General features: G+C 36.4%; 2 protein-coding genes across 3 annotated transcripts in view; one reads left to right on the top strand and one right to left on the bottom strand.

Annotated features, from left to right (window-relative positions):
- The window catches only part of lmtk2 (lemur tyrosine kinase 2), a 57,839-nt gene that overhangs the window by 15,339 nt on the left and 17,500 nt on the right, over positions 1–25,000 (top strand). The window contains exons 2-7 of one of the 2 annotated variants that reach the window (XM_056454382.1): positions 6,349–6,479; positions 9,034–9,184; positions 10,694–10,770; positions 13,085–13,203; positions 14,000–14,087; positions 23,322–23,452. In XM_056454382.1, the coding sequence (XP_056310357.1) occupies positions 6,349–6,479; positions 9,034–9,184; positions 10,694–10,770; positions 13,085–13,203; positions 14,000–14,087; positions 23,322–23,452 (697 nt within the window). The remainder of the gene's footprint in view (positions 1–6,348; positions 6,480–9,033; positions 9,185–10,693; positions 10,771–13,084; positions 13,204–13,999; positions 14,088–23,321; positions 23,453–25,000) is intronic. The other variant, XM_056454384.1, reaches the window with a different exon arrangement.
- baiap2l1b (BAR/IMD domain containing adaptor protein 2 like 1b) overlaps positions 1–25,000 on the bottom strand; it is a 258,771-nt gene that overhangs the window by 11,982 nt on the left and 221,789 nt on the right. The gene's annotated exons all lie outside the window — the stretch shown is intronic.

Raw genomic sequence — 25,000 nt, forward strand, 5'->3', positions numbered from 1 at the left:
TCAGCCAATAGCAGAACAGCAATTACTGGGGAGGCGTGGCTAAAGATAGCAATGCCCCATCTGATTGGTCAAATTTAGATAAATGCATAAAATAAATGTTCAACAGCGATCAAATGGGCGATATTATAAGATTTCAGTACTTTTAACGATATAGGCACAAAGTCTAAAGCTCATGGCGTAAAAGCATTAAGAGCGTGTCTGAATCCACTTTTGCTATTTTGAGGATGTAATAATACGCTCTGCACTGTGGCGCATGGTCTAACACGGTTGTGCTTATTCTCTTCATGAGTTCTAGGTGTGTTATGAGAATAACGTGCATTAAATCAATCAGAGTCTCGTCTCTCATTCCCTTTAAGAGTCATCCCTTGCATCATGCCATAGTGCGTTTTCTATTTACATGGCGGACTTTGTAATTGAAGTAACTGAACGCTTCACTAGTGAGAAAACAGTTAAACAGAGCATCTGCAGCGCGATGATAAAGAACGAGCCTCCTCCATTCAGCCTCTTTACTTTTACTTTATTTTTCCTCTTTACTCCTTTACTTTGCTGGAGTGAGGAAACGGTGGAAACTCACTCCACTGAACACGTCCATTAGCCCACATGTTTAATTTCCTTTGCTAAGCACAAAGATTTGATCAAAACTATTTCTAAACTCAGTTCTAATCTCCAGCAAAGGAATAAATGAACAATAATAATGAAGTGTGGTCAAAACACTGAGTTATATTCAAACACACGTCCTGTTCTGATGCCCCATATGGTGATGCAGACGTCTCCAAAACCCCACAGCTGGACAAATCTACACTTGTGTTTATTAAAACAGATATAAATATGCAGATAATAAACAATACTGCTAATAATAACTGCTGTTCATCCTGTGTGTATTCAGCAATATGTAAGTGTTTGGACCAGCATAGGTGCATAACTAATGCACTCTGTGTTGGACTTTAGAGCAGCTTTTAGATGGTCAGTGGCATGGCCTATTTCAGTTACTCAAAAAAGCAACGCTCCAACAATGCGCCTTAACACACCTCCTTTATAGACCAGCACACACATGAGTCCACAGAGTGGCGCAAATGGATTTACTATTTAAACAACGTGGTGCAAAACATGAAAATGGCAGTTGTGCTGGTCTGAAAATAGCAGCAAATCACGCCAAACATGTCTTGCGCCTTACTGCGACGGGTGTATGATAGGGCTCATAAACCTTTAAATTCGACTCACAGACAATATAATACATTTAATGTCATGGCTTGGTAGGGTGGATGTTTTTCTACAAAATCTCCTGGCAGTAATAGTAAGCCCATGTTGGAGTAAATTGCCTAGCAACAGGTCTCTCATATACATCCCAGAACGCAGGTCAGATTATAATGTCATTTGACTCTGAGTTCAGGTGTACATTACAGTCAAAGTGATGTGGTTAGATGGAAACTCCCAATCCGAACTAGCACACATAAGCAATTTTCTGCTGCACTGGAAACAAAAGGATATCTTTCATTAGGCCTGTCACGAGATCTAGTTTTTGTTGGGTGATATATTAGACCAAAATTTATTGCGATAAAAGATAAAGACCATTTTATGGTACTCATTATATAAGACAATGTAATAGCATCATAGTGCTAATACACTCTTACAAAAATGATGGAAAGCATAACAGGAGACTATTAACAGTAGGATAAATGTTTACATACACAAAGTAGGATAAATGATAAACTACATTACCATAATCAGCATACAACATAAAATGCTAAACACACAATTGTCAGATTTTTCTCATATCATCTAGTCCATCAAACAACAGCATTCTTAAAATGAGAAGTGCTGTATGTATAAGTATAATCAGTTTCATTTCATTATCGTGTTTTTGGGGGCTTTTTTTTGATGGCAGAAATGCATTCTGTCTGAGCGGTCACTAAGGACGGGTGTATTTAACCTTCTTTTCTAAGTTACAGTTTTTAAAGTGGACCAAAGTGGTTAGTGTTGTTAAAAATATGCATTGTGATACAATTGGATAGGTTGCTGGTTCGAGCCTCGGCTGGGTCAGTTAACGTTTCTGTGTGGAGTTTGCATGTACTCTCCATGTTGGTGTGGTTTCCTCCGGGTGCTCTGGTTTCCCTCACAGTCCAAACACATGCGCTGTTGACCTTATTCTTCAATGCGGAAGTGCGCTCGTTTTTGCGATCGAACTTCTGATTCAGCTGCCTATGGGAAAAATGACTAGGAATAATAAACGGTAGAAAACGGTCAAACTAGTCACTCTAGAAACAAATGTTTTCAAGATTATACAGGCAAAGTAGAATAATATAATAAGAAAACATCAGTTTTCATCTTCAAGCAGCAGAACGAGCTGTTTTTTAACATCTAAAAATGACTGGAAATGAATGAGACCGGAAGTCTAGAGCCTAAAAGATGTGCGTCCACTCGTACACGGAGAATAAGGTGAATAGGTGAATTGAACTAAATTGGCCGTAGTGTGTGGGTGTGGGTGTTTCCCAGTACTTTGTTGCGGCTGGAAAGGCATCCATTCTGTAAAACATATGCTGGAATAGTTGGCGGTTCATTCCACTGTGGTGACCCCTGATAAATAAGGCACTAAGTCGAAGGAAAATGAATGAATTCAGTTGGATAATTTGACTTCTCTTTCTGTTATCATTACCCAGTTGTCATTGTGCTCAATTGTAATGTGTTTTAAAATGTTGCTTCAAAATATAAAATAGTACCATGTGATTTTTGTACCTCTTTCCATGCTGAAATAAAAAGGCAAAGCATTACATTCAAAATTAATAGATTAAATGCTGAAAAATAATAAAAGCTACCACTAACACTGTTTTCTGTTCTTCTCATCAAAACAAAGCAACCCTCAGGGGTCCAGGACTGCAGACAGTATAATTGGTGGCAGGAGAAGTTAGAAACACAGATCTAAGACTTACCCACTGAAATATCTTGTATCCAGCCATTTGAGCAGATTCACAGCTTTAAGACAGCGTTACTTGAAGGAAGTTTCTTCAGCAAAGCACAGGTTAATTAAGAAAAATGTGATAAACGTTGATTTTTCTCTCAATGTACTGTAAATCTGCCAAACCAATGAACATCACAGACTCATTTTGCATGAATGTTTATTTATTTATAAAGGATCATGGTCATTAATCATCAAGACTGTGTGGGCATCTGAGTTTTTTAACTAATAATTGTGCAGCTATACACTGACTGCATTAATGAAGGAGAAACGAGTGGAAGGAACAGAAAACACCTTTAATCATCTAAGGGCTGCGACACTCCAAGCAGATGGTCAGGCGTTGGTCACAAGTTGCCCCTCGTTGGGTTAAAGTCGGAGCGCATTGGCCCAATTCAGCATGTAGATTTGCCATCGGCTGCAGAGAGCGATGTGATTGGTTATTCAGCCACAAATCGGAGAGCGAGAACAAAAATACCCAAGTAAACAAGACGCAGACTGTAATTTTGCTACATTTCTCAAATATTTGCAAAGGATATGGATTATTAGATTATCAGACATATTTTCAGGAGTGAATCCCTCTGTGCTGACTGACAAACGCCTGAGCCCGATTCAGAGCACTCACACTTCTCAAACAAACCGGAAAACGCACCTGGGCACGGTTCAGATAGCATAGTGTGAGTGCACCCTCAGAACTGCATAATGTTGTGAGGTTGTGTTGTGGGTGAAAGAGGTCCTGGTTTTGTTCACAAGGGTTTAAATGAGTTTTTAGTTGATTAGTTCAGCATTTCCCAACCCTGTTCCTGAAGGCGCACCAACAGTGCACATTTTCAACCTCTCCCTGATCAAACACACCTGAATCAACTCATCAGAACATTAGAACAGACTCTAAAACCTGAAATGAATGGATCGGATAAGGGAGACATCCAAAACATCTACTGCTGGTGTGCCTCCAGGAACAGGTTTGGGAACCTCTAACTGGGTTTGTTGTTCATTAATATGACTGTGGAAAAGACCTGCAAAGCAGCTTTTATAAGCAAGTGTTCAGAATAACTCTGCTCACTCATGTTTCATGCGGCTCTGAGTGTGTCCTGCTGGATTACTGATGCCACTATTATTGGCCATCATTCCAGCCACCAATGAAAGATCCATCATAGCATATTATCCGTACATGCACATCCTTGTCAGATAATTATGCAAGACAAACTAGTGGGTTAGCAACATGCCAAACACACACGCCACTGCGGCAGTGTTCCTGACCTCTCCTGCCACCAATTATACTGTCTTACTGTTCAGGACCCCCGGGGCTTGTGTTGTTTTGAAGAGAGCAGTGTTAATGGTGTTGAAACACATCCAGCCTTTCAGCACTTGATATCTGAACTGCTGTCGGACCTGTCCAGACCACAATGTCCTGCAAATGGTTTGTTTGTTGGCTGCTGAGAGATCAGACTCGTCCCGTAGACCCTCAAAGACAGACATAAATGGAGAACGAGTGATTTGTTGCTGTTGTCAAGGCTTATTCACACGTCTAGAGCAAAGATGAATGATTTCAATCCCTATATACGAACTATGCAAGGTGCGTAGGACCCCGCAAGTTACAGAAGGCCCCCTACCGATCGCACCAGAAAGTGGTTTTTGGCTTCTACAGTTTTTGGTTTTGGCCAAGAATTTTTAATTCTGGTGTTTCCCAATTTTTTTATGAAGGCTGTTCCACCTTTAAAAGGTTTTATATTGTACATTACAACGTTTGTAAAAGATTTATTTGGCATGTGCTGTCAAATTCCATTAAAACAACCCACTCATGTCCGTCCTTACTTCATACTCGCATCCAATTGGTCAGAGTTTGTCATGGGGGCATGACTGAAATGTTCCTGAATGAAAGTGAAACTGCCGAACTGCAGTTAAAGTTAAATTAAATTAAGAATGAACACCCGCAATTACTTGAGACATTAGATAAACATTGGTAAACACAGCAGTGAGGGAACTCTAGCCCAGATAATCATGCAGTGTGAAAACATCTGTGACGGTACAACTTTGAAAACACTGCAGTGTTAATTTGGCATAAAATAGTATGTAGTTTTAGTCACTATCAATCCGCCCTATGTGTGGACTACGCAAGGTGCATAGGCCCCCGCAAGTTACAGAAGGCCCCCTACCAATCACACCAGAACTAGCTTTTGGCCAAGAGCATCGAGAATTTTTGTTTTTTGGCCAAGAATTTTTAACTCTGGTGTTTCCCAATTGTTTTATAAAGGCTGTTCCACCTTTAAAGGGTTTTCTATTGTACATTACAACGTTTGTAAAAGATTTATTTGGCATGTGCTGTCAAATTCCATTAAAACAGCACACTCATGTCCGTCCTTACTTTATACTCGCATCCAATAGGTCAGAGTTTGTCATGGGGGCATGACTGAAATGTTCCTGAATGAAAGTGAAGCTGCCGAACTGCAGTTAAAGTTAAATTAAATTAAGAATGAACACCCGCAATTACTTGAAACATTGGTAAACACAGCAGTGACGGTACAACTTTGAAAACACTGCAGTGTGAATTTGGCATAAAATAGTATGTAGTTTTAGTCGCTATCAATTCGCCCTATGTGCGGACTATGCAAGGTGCGTAGGGCCCTGCAACTTACAGAAGGCCTTTTACCAATCACACCAGAACTAGCTTTTGGTCAAGAGCATCGAGAATTTTTGTTTTTTCCAAGAATTTTTAACTCTGGTGTTTCCCAATTGTTTTTTCTTAAGGTTTTATATTGTACATTACAACTGTTGTAAAAGATTTATTTGGCATGTGCTGTCAAATTCCATTAAAACAGCACACTCCTGTCCGTCCTTACTTCATACTCTCATCCAATAGGTCAGAGTTTGTCATGGGGGCATGACTGAAATGTTCCTGAATGAAACTGAAACTGCCGAACTGCAGTTAAAGTTAAATTAAAAATGAACACCCGCAATTACATTAAACATTGGATAAACATTGGTAAACACAGCAGTGAGGGAACTCTAGCCCAGATTTTTGGTTTTTGGCCAAGAATTTTTAACTCTGGTGCGTCCTTGCGTTTCTTAAGGTTTTATATTGTACATTTACAACTTTTTAAAAAGATTGTTATTTTCCATAATGACTCCTTTCTTCAGTATGAAGCTATTTATTTTGTATTTACATGTGTGCAAGTGGTGTAATTAATTACTCTCATTATAATCAGATGGGGGTGTCCTGCTGTGCTGTTTCTCCAGAAAGCAGATCTGTGTCCTGAAACGCAGCTCAGCACTGACTCAATGAATGAATGAACGTGTGTGCATGTCAAATAATGCTGCGCAGCACTGGAGGGATTCCCTCTGAGAGATCATCACTCCGTCAGCATCTGAGCTGTAATCGTGTGTGTGTGTGTGTTCAGCAGAGGCTGCTGGATATGTGGATGTGTCTCTGAGCATCCCGCTGCTGCTGTCTCTGGCTGTGACGCTGGCCCTCGTGGTCCTGCTGCTTAACTGTGCTTCCTGCTGCAAAGAGCAAGAGATCAACTTTAAGGTGAGTCAATAGCTGCGTTAACACGGACACCAATACTCCTATTTCAACACCATTAAGGCAGCAGTCTGATTAAGAATCGACCATGTAAACATTTTTGATGACCTTCAGTACATTTACATGGACACCAATACTCTTATTTTAATACGATAAAGACAGTCGACCATGTAAACAGAGATTTTTGATGACCTTTAGTAGGTTTACATGATCCCAATTTTAACATGAATCTGATTTTAACATGATTAAAGGCTGATTTATACTTCTGCGTCAAGCACACGCATATGAACACCTCCATTATTTGGATCAGCTATGTTTGATTGGGCTCTAGCAAAACTGCAGAGCTGCGGCCCTCCAGGAATGGAGGAGTGTTTTCAGACCTATGGCTTAAATGGACAATAAAACTCAGAATCTAATACGATAAAGACAGTAGTCGACCATGTAAACAGATTCTTGATGACCTCCAACAGATTTCTGAATCCAGCTGCAGTTGTAGTAAACACAAGTCAAAGTAAGACGTGTGGATTATTCCTGTTTTAGCGGCGTTATTGTAGTGCAGTGCAGACATGTAAACATCCTAATCAAACTATTACCATGTTGGACTTTTAGCTGCATAATGCAGAGTCCATGCACACACAACTGTTTGACACTGTTCTCTGCATCCACCGAGTCAGTAAAAGGCACAGAGGCACACATCTCCAAGTGCACACACACACACAGTGAACTCCTGGAGACTCGTCACACACTCCATCATCATCATCATCATCACCAAACACACTTTAATGAAAGATTAAAGCTAAACCTGGAGATTTTAAATCAAACACACTTCAGCTGGAGTTTAAAGAAGCCCATTGTTAATATTGATTTAGGACATCGGAAGAAAGGAGTAACTCATCCCAATATATACAGACAACAATATCTGGATATTAGAAGCCAATATTCTCAGCACTCACCAATTCTTACAGATGGATTTCTTTGGTTTACCTGCAATCTCATATCTAATCTTTTCCATGTGTAGTACATTACAAAACTCTATGAGCCATGTTTCAAATTTAGGTGTACACTCTTTGTTCCACATCAATAATATTACCTTTTTTGCCATGGTCATTCCATATTGAACTGTCTGGATTTGATCCAAGCTACAGTTTTCAAAGGAATATTGAAATATTGATATGTTCTTGCCATGAAAATAGCCTTGGTTGCTGACATGGCAATAAATAAAAAACACATTACATTACAACACACTTTAATGCTGATGGTGAAATGCTAAAGTTTTCTTTCAGTTCCGTTAAAACCGTACTTCATACTCGTATCCAGTAGCTTAGAGTTTGTCAACAGTGCTTCCCACACATAGACTTTACTTGGGCGGGACGCCCAGGTATATGAACGGCCGCCCAAGTATAGTTGGTGGTGACACATGAATAATACTATTAGTATCATCCTTTTAGACTTCTTTTGTATCCGTCCAAGAAAACTAAACATTCACGATCGATTAACCAGTGGAAAATCTTCTCTCGCTCTCTGCATTTCCTAATGCTGTGTGTGTGCGATCTGTCACAGAAACTCTCACGTGCTCTGCAGACCCACAGAGATGCGCCTTTTCCGCCAAAATGCGTCCGTAGTTTCTGAATCTCCTAAAATGCCCTTGATTCAGGTTTTACTTTCGCTTTCTAAAGTTGCTGTTATTTGTATGCGTTTTTGCATTACCTTTTTGCAGCCGACAGTGCGCGCACCGCCGCGAGAGAAACATTAAACGATTAATCATTTAATAAATGACTCGGATAAACTTTACTTTATACTCGGAGAGAATAAAATAACATCTATACTGGCTGCAGAATATTTGTACACCATTAGAATCAACGGATTTGCCTCATTTAAATAATCTACACTTTTTATTCTTGTAATTATTATCATTTTTAGAAATGTTGTCTATTTTTATTCATTTTTCTGATATTTGTTTCTCATTTGCTGTATATTTTATAAATTTAAAGATGTTAATATATTACATACTTTATACATATCTAAAATGCTTTGGCAATACTGTAAATGTCTATGCAATATAGCAACTTTAAAGAGAGAGAGAGCAGCTTTTACCTGTCAGTGGGTGCACATGGCTCCTAAAATAGCCTAAAAGTAAGAGAAATAGTGGATTTCTTTTATTTCAACAGCCTTTTTAAAATAACTTTAAGCCATTGATAAGAAAAGGTGTATAACAGTGTCATAATAAATAAAAATATAGTTAAAATCACGTTATTTTTTTGTTTGTCGCATGTAGTTGTGCTGTGGGAAAAGGGTGAGTTTCAATCCAGCCACCACCGCAAGTATATTTCAAACCTGTGGGAAGCACTGTGTCAGGGGGGCATGACTGAAGTGTTCAGAATGAAAGTGAAGCTGCTGAAGTTAAAAAATTAAAAATGAAACTCCTGAAATTATGTGAAACATTGGATTAGTTAAATGAACTGTGCTAAAACATGTAAAACATGAGCACCGTTATCATATTATTGCATTATTTAGATTAAGGCAAATCGTTTAAATAATAATGTGTTGTGTGTTCTGTCAGGAGTTTGAAGACCACTTTGAGGATGAGGTTGATTTCACGCCGCCGGCGGAGGACACACCGTCTATGCAGTCACCCGCTGAGGTTTACACACTCGCTGTTCCCCCTGTGCACCTGCCCGGACCCCCACACCTCCAGCTGCCCCGCATTACAGGTCAGAAACATGTGAAAAACAGAGTAGGGTTGGTGCGGTTTTACCAATGCTTTATAAGAAGGCTTCCCAACTGTGCATTTAACTGATTGGAAATGCAGCAAAACATTTAACAATCCCTTGACTTATGAGTCAAAAATTAACCCTTAATGTTTTAACAGCAGAAAAACCTCTAAACAATAGCAATATTACAACAATGGCTATATTATTGCAGAATTTGACATTTGGTGGCTTCTTTTTTTATTAATTTTTATTTTTATTAAATTAAGCAAGAAAATATTTATAATTTTGTATTTTCAGTGTATTTTCAGTTTGTTTATCTTGACTTTTGCTGACTTTTTTTGATTACCCAAACATTAGGAAAAAATCTATAATTTTGCATTAATTTCAGTTTGTTTATCTTGATTTATGGAGATGTTTTTTGTTTAATAATTACCCCAACATTAGAAAAAACGAATAATTTAGCACCTTTTTCAGTGTATAATTTCAGTTTTTTTTAATCTTGACTTTTGGTGACTTTTTTTTGTTACCCTAACATTAAATAAATGAATAATTTAGTATTTTCGGTGTATAATCTCAGTTGTTTTTTGTTTTGTTTTTGACTTTTGATGACGTTTTTTTTAATTACCCCACCATTAGAAAAAAATATATATATTTTTATTTTCAGTGTATAATTTATTTTTTTATTTTGAGATTTGGAGAGTTCTTTTTTATTACCTCAGCATTAGAAAAAAACAATAATTTAGTATAATTATAATAATAATTTAATTTTTATTATCCCAATCTTACAATAAATGTCTAATTTTGCTTTTTGTTAGGTATATAATTTCAGGTTTTTTCTATCTTGACTTTGGTGACTTTTTTAAAATTATTACCCCAACATTAGAAAGACCATTTCAGAGTGGTCATGTCATAGACACGTAAAACCTTTTCTGCTTATTGCCAAACTATTTAATATGTGTAACAAGAGGCAATTCAATCATATCTTAATGTTAAAACAGCTGCCATAACATTATTTATCAGTATTTGAACCCGTTTGGATTTTGGGAAGCTATGGAAATTATAAATGTAATCCAGCAAATACATTATGACCATCGTATTGTTTCTCAAAAGGGTCTATAATTTAGTATTTTCATGTCGGCTGTACACATTTAGGATACAGCAGTTGTTTTATGGGTCAAATTTTCTGGGTTCCGCCAGCGATAAAACCATTTTTACACCACAATATCACACACACACACACACACACACACACAATTAGAATCTGCTGCTTTAACTTGTATGAATTGCGCTAAACTTTGTACACTTCTGCGGATACTTTAAACATTATAAATCCCCCTTTGCTGTGGTCAGTGATGAGGGAAAGCCCACACATTCTCAGAGTTTGGGATGAAGATGAGCTTGCTTTTTCATGTAAAACAGATTTGAGGATTGAAATTTAATTTAGCTGCTTTTATTTTAGAGATTTAGTGAAGGCTTTCCTCTTTGTTTGACGTTTGTGTTTTATTTTAGACGTCTCTTCCGGTCCTCACGTGGCACGACACTCTCTTAGTTACATTCAGGAGATCGGAAACGGCTGGTTCGGAAAGGTAAATCTCGTCTGTTTACACTTTGTACAATAAACGTTTGACTTTAGACTTGTGTCTCGCAGCTTTGACTACAGTATTTATGAAGGACATATGTGTGGTTCCTCTGGAGGATTAATCTTAAATAATCACATTTGGTGCTCTTGCTGGTGCTCGCTCTGATCTCTATGCTATCGGCCCCCGGGGGCCAGAGTTTGACGCGAGCGAGGGAGTGTGTATACGGCACTGAAGATGTTCTCCTGCATGTGGATGTGTTTACTCAGATTAAGACTTGAGGGAAAACCTTGTTTCCTGGTGCTTTTTTCTGCTTAGCAGAGCCATGGGAGCGTGCTCGTCTGTTGAGCTGAGCTGAGCTGAGCTGGCCATTTCTCTAGAAACATAAGCCTAATGTTATCATTGTTACTTTTACCATAAGTTTGAGAAATAATAATACTAGCCTACTCATATTAACCTTTATTGTACATCTACAGACTCATGAGAAGATCTTCATCTTTACTCTAAGCAGATTGATTCTCATTTTATCCAGAATCGTGCAGCCCTAGTTTATATGCATAAATACTTGTGTATAAATGTTAATTATTTCCCAGTGATGGGTTGCAGCTGGAAGGGCATCTGCTGTGTGAAACATGCTGGATAAGTTGGCGGTTATTCCACTGTGGTGACCCCGGATTAATAAAAGGACTTAGCCGAAAACAAAATTAATGAATGTTAATTACTGACCCTTTTACGGACCGGGTTTGATGATGGCTTCAGATCAGTGCTCATGCGAGTTACTGAATGTCTGTAATCATATAAATAATGAATAAATTAATAAAACACACGAGCACACCCTTGCAGTCTTTCAAATGTTATTAATTACAGAACAATCACCCAAAATATACATTTAGGCTTCATTTACCTTCAAAAACAATACATATGCATTAGTACAAACCTCTCATCTTTGTCTTTATTCTTCACCAGCTCCTGCAAACTCTTGTTAAAATGTAGTTCCATCATTTTAATTCATAACACTCTAAAATGCAGTGATGATTATTAAAAAAATGGCTTTTAGGTTCCTGAAAGAATGCGGAAATAAGCCATACGATGTATTTTCGTCTATTAACCTTACCTGAGTGTTTTTAGGCCTCTTTATTTTACGTTGATAGCTGTATGACTTCACAAATCCTGAAAATTACAATATTATTAAATATTAAAATTATAACAATAGTTGCCTAGCGACATAAATAGAGTAGCTCACTTCTTTTATTCTTGTCGACAAAAAAAAAGGCAGTGCAGTGCGGAAAAGCGTGTTCAGTGTGATCGGCCCTTAAGTATGCTTCGGTAATCTTTTGTGGCAACGCCCATGCGTTTTTCAACAAGACAATGCAAAACCACATTCTGCACACATTACAAAGTCCTGGCAGCGGAGGAGGAGGATACAGTTACTGGACTGGCCTGCCCGCAGTCCCGACCTGTCTCCAATAGAGAATGTGTGGACGCAGTTTGAAGCGTAAAATACAACAAGAAGACCCTGTTGCCCACCCTAAGACTTGTTTGCAGGAAAAATGGGACAAAATGACACCTGAAACCCTTCATCACTTGGTGTCTTCAGTCCCTAAACGTCTTTTAAGTGTTGTGAAAAGGAACGTCATTTAACGGTCATCAGCGTCCTAAATCCTTGAAAGTTTTAATTATTTTGATCTATAAGAAAGAGCGTATGAACATTTATATGTATTTGTGTATGTATTATATCATCTTTGCATCAAATTACAAAAAATTAATGATCGTGTCTGCGCTAGTGGTGTAGTGGTTAGTGCGTCGGCACATGCACTCTGGTGCTCATGGTGACCCGAGTTCGATTCCCGCCTCGCGATCCTATGCCGACCCTTCCCCTCTCTCTGCTCCCCATGCTTTCCTGTCAATACTCTCTACTGTCCTGTCCATTAAAGGTGAAAACCCTGAAAGAATAACTATAAAAAATAAATAAATAAATAAATAAAATGAATGACCGCTTGTTGTTATATATTATATATGATTCTCTCTTCTATCTGCCGTTATCAGTCTCACACTATTGTTTTCCTCTTTCTAAAACTCTCGATAACACCATCCTGGAGTTTTTCTGTCATTATTTCAGCTAATAGGATTGTAGTATAATGATTTGTTGTCCTCTCGCATTCACTGCGCTCTGAGTTCACCAACTGTGACGGCTTCTGCTGCTGGGAACAACACAAATGTGAAAAGGGTGCATACCTGCTGTCAACAGAGCCTCCGTCTGCATCACCTGTATCGTCTCATTGTGTTGTTCTTCCTGAAACTCACTGCTCTGCTTGTCTGACAGGTTCTGCTCAGTGAGATCTATGTGGACCCGGGAGTCGCTCGAGCGGTGGTCCGAGAACTGAGGGCCAATGCCAGCTCCAAAGAGCAGAACGAGTTCCTGCAGCAGGGAGACCCGTACAGGTCAGAGTCTTGCCCTTGTCTCTCTGTAATATGTGTGTTGTATGAAATCAAAACTAACCGTGTTGTTTTTGTTAGCTCACATTGCTAGTTTTGAGGTGAAACATTAATCTGTGCGTGTCTTTAAGAAAAAAACTAAACGTCGGTGTAACCAGTGGTGTAGTGGTTAGTGCGTCGACACATGCACTCCGGTGCTCGAGGCGACCCGAGTTCGATTCTGCCTCGCGGTCCTATGCCGATCCTTCCCCCCTCTCTGCTCCCTATGCTTTCCTGTCAATAATCTCTACTTTCCTATCCAAATAAAGGTGAAAACCCTGAAAAAAATGTAATAAAAAAACAAAACAAAAGAAAAAAAAAAAACATTGTGAGCCCGTTGAAAAGGAAATCTGAAAATGCACTTCCTGTTTGTTTTCGGTTCAATTCTGAGATTAGGTCTGTCTGAGGTAATGGGCGTGGCTAACACTTAACCACACCCCTCCAGCTGTTGCTATTACAACAAACAGAAATGGTGAGGAGGAGGAGGAGTCTATTGGGTTGTAATAACTCTCCCCAAACCCTTTTCCATATCTTACTGAATGAAATGCCTACTTTACTACATCCAATCAGCTCGCTGTAGAAAAACAAGCCACGCCCACTGTTTCCTCATTTACAATTCTTTTTCTCTAGGAACTGCCTCACAATACTAATACGTAAAAAGGGGTGTAATAGGTCCCCTTTAATTTAATGTTGCCTCTAAAACTGCTGTAAAGTTATTATGCTGATCTGCATCGCATGTGTTTCTTCATTTGTCTCTTCACAGGGTTCTTCAGCATCCCAATATACTGCAGTGTCTCGGTCAGTGTGTGGAGGCCATCCCGTTCCTGCTGGTGTTTGAGTACTGCGAACTAGTAAGTTTGTAAAAAGAGAGCACGATCTCATTTGCATTTAAAGCGACAGTCACCAAAACGCCACAATTAGGATCAAAGCCTAAACGGGTCAGTTTCAGAAAGAGAGAAAACATTATCTGTGTGCTATTCTCAGCTCAAACTTCACACACACACACACACACACACACACACACACACACACACACACACACACACACACACACACACTAGAGACATCAGAGACGCGTTTTACATCTTGTAAAAAGAGACAATCATAGGACCCCCTTTCAGATTTGTGCTGGTCAGCGCTCCTGTAAGCAGCTGAAGTGGAATCTTATTTCACAGCCACATTCAGCATCTCAGATTCAACATTTACTCTCTGCTTCATTTGTTTGAAGCTCTTTAATTAGGCCAGCTTCCGTCACGAGTCTCAGCCCTTTTGATTTATTCTCTGTTTTTCTTGGTCTATTTTGGGGCGCTCTGCTTGTGCCTGAGAAGGATATGAGCGGCGTAACTCTCCGATTCCCTCACATCCCAATAAAGCAACAGCACTCTTTTACTGGCACTGTCACTCTGCGATCCTGCTGCGCTGGTGCATTTCATCAGCATGCTGGAGAAGATACTAGTAACATGGGTTACTTTTCAAGTCATTTTAATGCTGTTTTTAAAGAAACAAACAACAAAACAATGTAACTTAAGAGTTTTTGTCTTGTTTCTAGAGTATTTCTAAAGTGCTTAAATCAGGAAGGGTTTTCTGCTTAGACCAGCAAAACATATCATCTTGTTGTCAGACCATTTCAATGTGGTCTTGTTACTGGCCCATGGACATTTCCTGCTTGTACTATGTCATAACTCTATTAAGAGGCAATTCAATCATAACTTAAAGTTAAAACAGCTCTCATTACAATATTTATCAATACTTGACTATTTTTGGATTCTCGCAAGCTATAAAAATTACAAATGTGAAACAGGAAATGCGTTGGGACCATTGTTTTTGTTTACATCCCTCAAAATGGTCTATAATAAGACAAAATTAAGTTTTTCTTTAAAACAAACTAAATAATCTGCCAATGTGGTGAGTAAAATAAACTTATTTTAAAGGGATAACAAGATTCATTTGCTCACCCTTATTGGTAGATTATACTTTATTGATTTTTGGCATTACAATCAATAATTTGACCTAGGGTTTAGCTGGCGGCTAGCTCTCTGCAACTCTCACATGGTCGCCCATTGAAGCTAAGCAGGGCTGCGGCCGGTCAGTACCTGGATCACATGGGAAAGCTACGTTGTTGCTGGAAGTGGTGTTAATGAGACTAGCAGGGGGCGCTCAACCTGTGGTTTGTTTTAATCCTAACGCCCTAGTATATTGATTGGGACTCTATACTGCTCAGTGAGTGTCGTCTTTCGGATGAGACGTTAAACCGAGATCCTCACTCTCTGTGGCCGTTAAAAATCCCGTGTAGGTGCCAATGGCGTAGTGGAAAAGTGCACCGACACATGCACTCCGGTGTTCGCGGCGACCCGGGTTCGATTCCCGCCTCGTGGTCCTATGCCGATCCTTCCCCTCTCTCTGCTCCCCACACTTTCCTGTCAATTCTCTCTACTGTCCTGTCCAAATAAGGGTGAAAACCCCTAAAAAATAATTATAAAAAAAAAATAAAAATCCCGTAGAGGTTTAACCCCGGCATCCTGGCCAAATTTGCCCACTGGCCTCTGTCCATCATGGCCTCCTAACCATCCCCTCATCATAATTGGCTTCATCACTCTGTCTCCTCTCCATCAGTCAGCTGGTGTGCGGTCTGGCGCATTATGGCTGCCGTCGTGTCATCCAGGTGGATGCTGCACTGGTGGTGGATCAGGTGATTCCCCTTCAAAGATGTGTAAAGAGCTTTGAGTGTCCAGAAAAGCGCTATAAAACTTAAGGAATTATGATTATTTATAATTTATATGAGCTTAATATTAGATGTAATTTTTACATTTCATTTAGTGATATTTAAATATATATTTATTTATTCTAATATTGAATAAATTCCAGAATATGACATGAGTTTTTAATGGGACGTTTCAAGTAATTTTAATGTTGTTGTTGTTGTTGTAAAAAAACGTACACAAAAAAATACCTAAACTGAGCAGTAATGTTTGAATCTTTGATGCAACATCCTCATCTATACTGAGTAACACTATGGGTCGAAACGAGAAAGAGAGATGGAAGAGAAAGCAGGCAGCACCGTCATTGTCGCAAAATATTGAACATAAGCTCAAAAAGACTGCCAAACAGGGTAAGGCTAACGTTGTTTTCTTCCTAACAGATGAGAATCTGTTGCTACCATGAGGTTCTTGACTAACTGGCCAAATTAGCCAGGACGTCCTGTATATTGGACATTATTGATTTGTCCTGTGACCTCCCATTCTCTATTTTTGCCATTAAATTTTTTGATAACTGTCGAATGAAGGCTTTAATACCAAGCGGAGTCCTCAGCCATCAGCTGGCACTTCACAGCAAAAGGCGCTAATCCAGCATGTCTGTGTTTTTGAGGCTGTAAAGGAGAAGTCTTTTCTAGGAGAAGTGCCCATCAAAAATGAAAACATGTAGTGTGTGTTTGGTCTGACAAAATTTGCACATGATCTTACTAAGCAGCTTGACAAAACAGTCATTATTTTTGTTATTGCAAAGAGCATGCACATGATTCCAGAAGACAAGCTGATCCAGCACAAAATAATTCATGAGAAATAACATTTAAACTTCCTGATCAAATACAAAATGTGGAGAAAAATGAAAGGTCCACTTTTAGAGATAAAGACCCCCCCTCCCTTTCACTAGGCTGGTTACGGGCCTGTAATAAGCTTAACTTTTCTGAATTTTAATTGTAATGCAGTAATGTGCACCATTTGTAAATCTGCTTTGAAACCATATCAATTGTGAAAAGCGCTATACAGATAAACTTGAATTGAATTGGTTAAAGTCAGAGGCGAGTGTTTGGATGGCTGGTTTTCTTTGTGTAGCACCGGTAACCGTTGGTAACCCTGACACAGTGCATTTTGGAGAGAAATATAGCTGCAGTCTGCAACTGGAGATGCTTTGCAGAATGCCAGTTGCTCTGTGATTGAGTGACAGTCTCTCCTGTAGAGGCTTTCTTTAGGGAGCTGCACTCAAATCTGTGACCATGATACGATTTAGATCCAGAAGCATTAGCATGTTTCCCCAATGCTGTGCGCTCAAAGGGATAGTTCACGCTAAAATGAATATTTACTCAGTGTTTATGAGTTTCCACCTTCTGTAGAACACAAAAGAAGATGTTTTGAAGAATGCTGAAAACTGATAATGATTGAGTTCCACACACTGCAATTCTTAAATCAGAGAGCTTTATCTAGACAAGCAAAACATATTGTGCTGTTTTCAGAAATATTAGGTCAAAATTAAGTGAGTTTTTCCTTAAAACAAGCAAAATAATCTGCCAGTGGCATAAGTAAGGTAAATTTATTTAAAAAAAGAGAAAACTAGATTACTCTGCTTACCTTATTGGCACATTATTTTGCTTGTTTTAACTAAAAACTCACTTCATTTGGACTCATTATTTCTAAAAACAAGACAATATATTTGCTTCTCTAGAAAATGCTTCTTGATTTATTTATTTATTTATTATTTTTGCAGTGTAGTAGGAAAAACAAATACAATACAAGTCAATGGTTACAGGTTTCTTCAATATATCAGTTTCGACGTTTGTGAATCAATTCGGTCATTTTTGCTGGTAAACAAACGTTTGCCCTGCTCAGGAGGCTTTCATATTGACTGTATGTAGAGCTGGCCATTTTGTTGTTGAACTATCCCTTTAAAATAAATGAGAAAAAAAAGAAGAAAATGTGTGCATTTCTTGAAATGATTCAAGAATAGATTTGAGGAATTTACCACTGATAATCTCACGGCAATCCGTAACTTTGATTTAGTGGCTAATTCGTATGAATTCGCACGATCTCTTTCGTATAATTGAGTATGGTTAGCTCATCCCCCAATGATGGTTGGGTTTAGGGGTGGAGTTTGGAGCCACGCCTCCTTTTAAAAGAGTAAATTTTTGCACGACTGAACTCGTACAAATTTGTATGAAGTAGCCACTGAACTGACAATACGTAAAATGCTTGCGTTTCTTCATGAGGTCAGGCTGGAATCAACACAGTGGTCCTTTTAAAAATCGTACATATTCGGACGGCTGAACTCAATTTGTATGAATTAGCCACTAACCTGACAAAACGTAAAATAGCTACGTTAAATACATTTGTGTCACAGCACAACTTTTGTTGTCAACAAAAATTTAATCTTTATATTGGATTTAAAACACTGCCTAAAAATGGCAACATAAACCAAATGTGAACTTGAAATGGGAAAAATAAGAGTTTCCTATGATATTTGGTTTGGCCGCTATACCATGAATAGCCACCGGGGGCTCCCACACTTCTTTAAAAGTGTCGTTTGAAACCATTTCTAAATCGTTCTACTCTTATTAATAAATAAATACTATCTCACATCAGTTTGTAGCATTTTGATTTAGATACGATCTCATTCGGAAAATTTAATAAGATTTGCACATCCTCCAATGATGATTGAGGTGGTGATCGGGGGTGATTTCCACGCCGACTTATAAAATCGTACATGTTTATATGATTGAACTTGTACAGATTTGTACGAAGTAGCCACTAAACTGGCAAAATGTAAAATGCTTACGTTTCTTCATGAGATCAGACTGGAATCAACACTATTGTTGATTTTTGTTTTGATAACTCAATTGGACAACATGGAGAAATCAGTTATTAGTGTTTACCAATTTAAGTGAATTCCACATAAAACAATTAAGTTGTCCCGAAAACGATAAGTAGTTTGAACAAACAGCAAACGCCACTTTTTATTTGTGTGTATCATCATCATTTGGGTAAAACGAAAACGTTTTTTTAGTGTTTGCAGAGATTAATCGCATCCAAAATCCAAAAGTTTGTGTTTAGATAATATATGTGTATGTTCTGTGTATATTTATTATGTGTATATGCAAACACACTAGGATATTTGAGAAAATATTTATTTATATTTAGATATAAAATGTATACCTATATGATCTAAATCGAAATATCTAGAAATATGTTTGTTTTGTTTTTATATATGAGTTTTTTCTTCTCCAATTATTCCCCAAATGATGTTGAACAGATTCAGGAATTTCTCACAGTATTTCCTCTAATATTTTTTCTTCTGAAGAAAGTCTTATTTGTTTTATTTCAGCTAGAATAAAAGCAGTTTTTAATAGTTTTAAAGCCATTTTAAGGTCAATATTATTAGCCCCCTTCAGCAATATTAGTTTTGGATTGTCTCCAGAATAAACCACTGTTATACAATGACTTGCCCTAATTACCCTAACTTTACCCTAATTACCCTAGTTAAGCCTTTACATGTCACTTTAAGCTGAATACTAGTGTCTGGAAGAATATCTAGTCTAATATTATGTGCTGTCATCATGACAAAGAGAAAAGAAATCAGTGATTGAACATTAGTGATTAAAGAAATGTGTTCTATATAATTCAGAGCTGATAATTCAGACTTCAGCTGTACATAATAAATCTATTTAATACACAAGCATGTGTTTATTTTACATTTCATTAATCTCCTCCCAGCATTTGTATTTAGTATTGTATAATGGAAAGACGGGAGCAGATTGCCGAGCCTCGTGTTATGTGCAACTAAAGCTCTTTTAGCAGCTTGCTTTACAGCTTGTGTGTTTTGACAGAAAGTTAATGATATCTGACTCCGCTGGTCTTTCCAAAGGGAGCAGTTTGTCCTGCGTCGCTACGATATCTGCAGCCTCTGTAGACTTATGTAATAGTGCTCCGCTGTTGAGCGAGAACTCTGGAAACACTGCCAGCGCTCTAATGACTTATGCATAATTAATATCTGCTTTCATTGACGTGTGTGTGTGTGTGTGTGTGTGTGTGTGTGTGTGTGTGTGTGTGTGTGTTTGTGGCTGCAGGTGTACATGAAGTACAGGGGTTCAGTGTTGTGCAAGTGCAATGTTTTTCAACTGAGTCACTTTTGCAAAAGCTCCAGTAGCAGCATGAAAATATTGAGAGTTCCTTTTGGTTGTATATATATATATATATATATTTGGCCGGGCTATTTGGCCTAAAATCTCAATTAATTAAAAATTTTAATGGTTTATTACGATTAATGAACTAATATTTAATTTATTTATTGCCCTCATAGTTTACTGATAAGTTTTGTACAGTGAATATTCTCACATATTACAAGTGAGAGATTTCTGAATGAAGGGTGCATTACTTTAATCTAAAATAATTGAAGGAAACACACACTATATCTACTCTCCATGATTATTTACTGAACATCAACGCTGAACAGCTGAAATTAAAACACACATTGCCTAAAACCAAGTCACTTTTTCCTTATAAAAAAATGAAAATAAATAACTTAAACTTTTGTAAACAAAATGAATTATTTTCAATGTTTTCTGTATTAAAAGTAGATAATAAGCAGCATCTCTCCTAAATAAAGTAACTCTTGTATATCCTGTAAATAATATTTTAAACAGTGCATTTCTTGAGTCTTCTGTAAACCAATGTTTTTATATAAATAATAATTTTATTGTAATGGAAAATAAGCTGTCTCGAGGCATCTCTTGCGCTGCTTCCGATCATCTTAAACATAGTGCAAATGTGCAACGTGTAGTTACAGTTTGTGAGAGGTGTGCAGGTATGTGTTCTCGACGCAGACGTTTAAATCTGCCTAACAGGGTCACGTGACTCCACACGCAGTAGGGAAAGTAATTATCAAATTACCTGAAAAAATTAGGTCGATTATTGGTTCTGAATGTTTATGTAGATTTTATTTATTTATTTTTTTAATTAATTTATTTATTTTTGGTCATTTAAGATTTTACTTTTTGTTTTGCCAATTTTTTTTGTTTGTCAATTAAATTTTTACTTTGCATTTGTTAGAATTCATTTTTTCATGTTTTTGTAATTTATTTATTTTTTTTAATTGATTTTTGTTTTTCATTTCAAATTTTACTTTGCATTTCTCCAAAAAAAAATCTTGTTTTTGGTCACTTTTTGCTAATTTAACTCTTGTTTGTCATTTCAAATTTTACTTTACATTTATCAAAATGTTTTTTTTCTTGTTTTTTTATTTATTTATTTATTTATTTATTTATTTATTTTTTTTTGCAAATAAATTTTTTTTGTGACATAACTTTCCAATTATTAAAATGTTTTGTTTTTGTGTTTTTTTTCTCATGTTTTGTCAATTTATTTTTTTGTTTGTTTGTCATTTAATTTATTTTTACTTTCCCTTTATCAAAATGTATTTTTATTTCACATTTTTTTCTCATTTTTCACAAATTGATTTTTGTTTGTCATTAAAAATGTTACTTTCATTTATCAATTTATCATATTTTCTCATGTTTTGCTGATTGCTCCTCAGTTTTTTAGCTTTCAGCAGTGACCTTTGCATTACACTGATGTTAATAAACTGAACTAAAGCAGTTTACATTTACTAGAACTGGTATTTTCCATATCAAGCTGCTTTGACACAATCTGCATTGTAAAAAGTGCCTTAGAACTAAAGATAAATTGAAATATTATGGTTAGTCTATTTTTTTCATGCAATTTTATTAATTTCCTGCTTGTCAAATGTATAAAAACATTAGGATTTTGAACATCAATCAGATATAATTAGTTTAGTTTTGCTAAAAATGAATGGAAGTGAATAAAACCAGAAGTCTTGACACATTTTTGTTTCTTATAGCCGTGTCGGTGAAAAATAAAGTAGATAGATCATGGAAATTCAGCTTTTTGGTTAGTGAAAAGTCCGGCAATTTGACATTTAGTCTAGAATGGGAACCCTAAATATAATATCCTCCACTTTTATTCTAGAGCTAACCTGAGCTGTGGTGTTCAGAGCCAGAAACCCAACACAGCCGCTCAGCCTGCTTCTTTATTTTTAATTTACTCTGACACGGCGTATATTAGTGTCTATTAAACTGCCTTTCCCTTATTTGGTTCAGTTTCCAGACGGCAGACCAGCGTTTGTTCAGACAGACAGAGGATACTGCCGCTCTGTGGCTGCGTCTGCAAATTACCTATTCACACACAAACACACACAGTTACTCCTATATCCTGGTGGAGACTCTCATTATAGACGTAATGGTGTTTTTATAGTAGAAGTCCACACCCTCAGTGTCCCAACCCTCACCGGAAATAATCAGCATTTTTACGTTTTCACAATACTTCATTCTGTATGATTTGTAAGCCCATTTACCCGTGAGGATCTTAATGTTGGGCCACAGGTCCCTGTGAGTCTGTGTGTATTCAGTTTTAAGTCCCCACCAGGATATACAAACAAGTAAAAGCAAATCACTGTTTGGTTGAAACTTAAAGGAGACCTATTCTGCCCCTTTACATAAGATAAAATAAGCCTAATAAGTATAAGTAATAAGTAAATGCCGGAATAGTTGGTGGTTCATTCCACTGTGGCGACCCCTGATAAATAAGGGACTATATATGAATAATAATTTTGACAGACTTCAACAGAGTGTCAAAATCTTGATGGTTCTGTGTGTCTCGTCTATCAAATCTGAGCTTTATTTGGTATTCTCTATTGGATTGGGGTCAGGTGATTGGCTGGGCCATTCCACAGCTTGATTTTTCTTCTCTGAAAGCATCTGAGAGTCTCCTTGGCTGTGTTTTGGGTCATTGTCTTGCTGAAATGTCCACTCTAGTTTCATCTTCATCCTCCTGCTGATGTAGATGTTGGACTGAAGCAGCTGATATTCATTAAGCTGAGGAAGGGCAGAGGGTTGCTGAAGAACTACTAAGAGATTTCAGCTGCTGTCTGGGCTTTCCATGCTTTTATACACCTCCCGTCCTTCATGTGTTCAATACTTTTTCTCTCTGTCATTTCATTTTACTGCACAGAACTTTATTTGTAAACTAATTAGTCTTGTTTTCCTTCATATATGGATTTCTTTGGCTATTACTAACATCCAGTGAAAATTTTAAGCCAATGGCACCTTTAGAAATATGTTTTCTGAGACGAATGCTGACATGTTCAATATTTCTTTCCTCCGCTGTAAGAGCAGTGCTCATAAGTGTCCTTAAATGTGCATAAAAAAAGAGTCCTGTGTGTTGCCCTGATTGAGAGATCGTATGTCCTGCGGGAAGAAGCTGAGCAGGTCTGAACTCTTGTGTTTGTGTTTTGCTGTGTAGGGCGATCTGAAGAGTTACGTCTCTCAGCATGAGTGGCTGTACAAGAACGGAGAACTGCTGCAGCTGCAGAAAATGGCCTGCGAGATCGCCGCCGGGGTCACACACATGCACAAACACAACTTCCTGCACAGGTAAAGCATGCACTTTAGGACACCTCCGAAAAATAGTTTACACTCCACTTTAGCGCTGGGCGACAGGACAAAAGTCTCATCTCATGTCCTGATGTGTCACCATATAGTAGCATTTCTGTGAATTCAGTCAATTATTAGTTTATATATATTGTATATTAATATATAAATATGCTGTATATATTCAGCACATATAAACATCTGTTGCTTTTTTACACAAGTATATATCCGTTCATATATGATCATATTTCGCCCTTTATTTAGAACTTCAGGGCAAATGTTTTTAATTATAAATGTAGACATATAATAATACTTTTAATATTCAATTATAATTTAATTATTTAATATTGATTTAATTGTTTAATTGATTTTTTTAACCTTGATGTGAATTTAATTATTAAATATTTATTTTATTTTTTAGTTTAAAAAATTTGAATTTAATTAATTAATATTGATATAATTGACATTTATTTTAAGCTTAAGAAATGTGAACTTAAGTATTTAATATTTATTTATTTTACCTTAAAATTCATATTTAATTGTTTAGTATTTATGTAATTTATTTATTTTTAAGCTTAAAAATTTAGAATTTATTTATTTAATATTGATTTGATTAATTAATAGATTTTTTACCTTAAAACTGTTAAATTAAATTTTTTAAAATATTTATTAATGTGAATTTATTTAATACATTTTTTAAAATGTGAATTTAGTTATCTAATTTAATTATTTTTAAGCTTAAATCGTAATTTAATGATTTAATATTGATTTAATTATTTAATTGATTTTTTTAAACCTTAAGTTTACATTTACAAATACATTTATTTTAACTTTGAGAAATGTCAACTTAAGTGTTTAATTTTTATGTAATTATTAAATTTATTTTAAACCTTTAAAATTTTAAGTTTAAGTGTTTAATTTTTATGTAATTTATTTTTAAGCTTAACTTTTGAATTAAATTATTTAATATGAATTTAATTATTTAATTGATTTTTTAATCTTAATGTTTAATTTAAGTATTTATTATTTATTTAATTATTTAATTTATTTGTAACCTTAAAAGTTCAAATTTAATTGTTTAACATTTATTTAATGGATTTTTTTTAACCGTTAAAAATTCTAATTTAATTGTTTATTATTTATTAAATTTATTTATTTTTAAGCTTAAACAATTATTTAATTTATTTTTAAATTAATATATTTAAAGAATGACATTTTTAGTATTAATAATACTAATAACAAATTAATTAACTCATTCATATGTGATCATATTTCTCACTTTATAACTTAAGTGCAGATGTCATTATTATTATTTTTGCCATATTTTTTTATTTTCATTTTCAGTTTGTACACAATTTACATACATTTTACATGCATTTACAAATAATAAAAAAATAAAAGGTTAAGTACATATATTACATATATAAATGCTTATATATAATATAGACATTATATATATATACACACACATTGCTCAACCCTAACTCCACTTCTGCTTAAACTCAATGCAAACATGACGTAAAGCTTCGTGTTCAGCCTGTAATTCTACCA

This window comes from Danio aesculapii, chromosome 3 (genome assembly GCF_903798145.1).
Source record: "Danio aesculapii chromosome 3, fDanAes4.1, whole genome shotgun sequence".
NCBI lineage: Eukaryota > Metazoa > Chordata > Actinopteri > Cypriniformes > Danionidae > Danio > Danio aesculapii.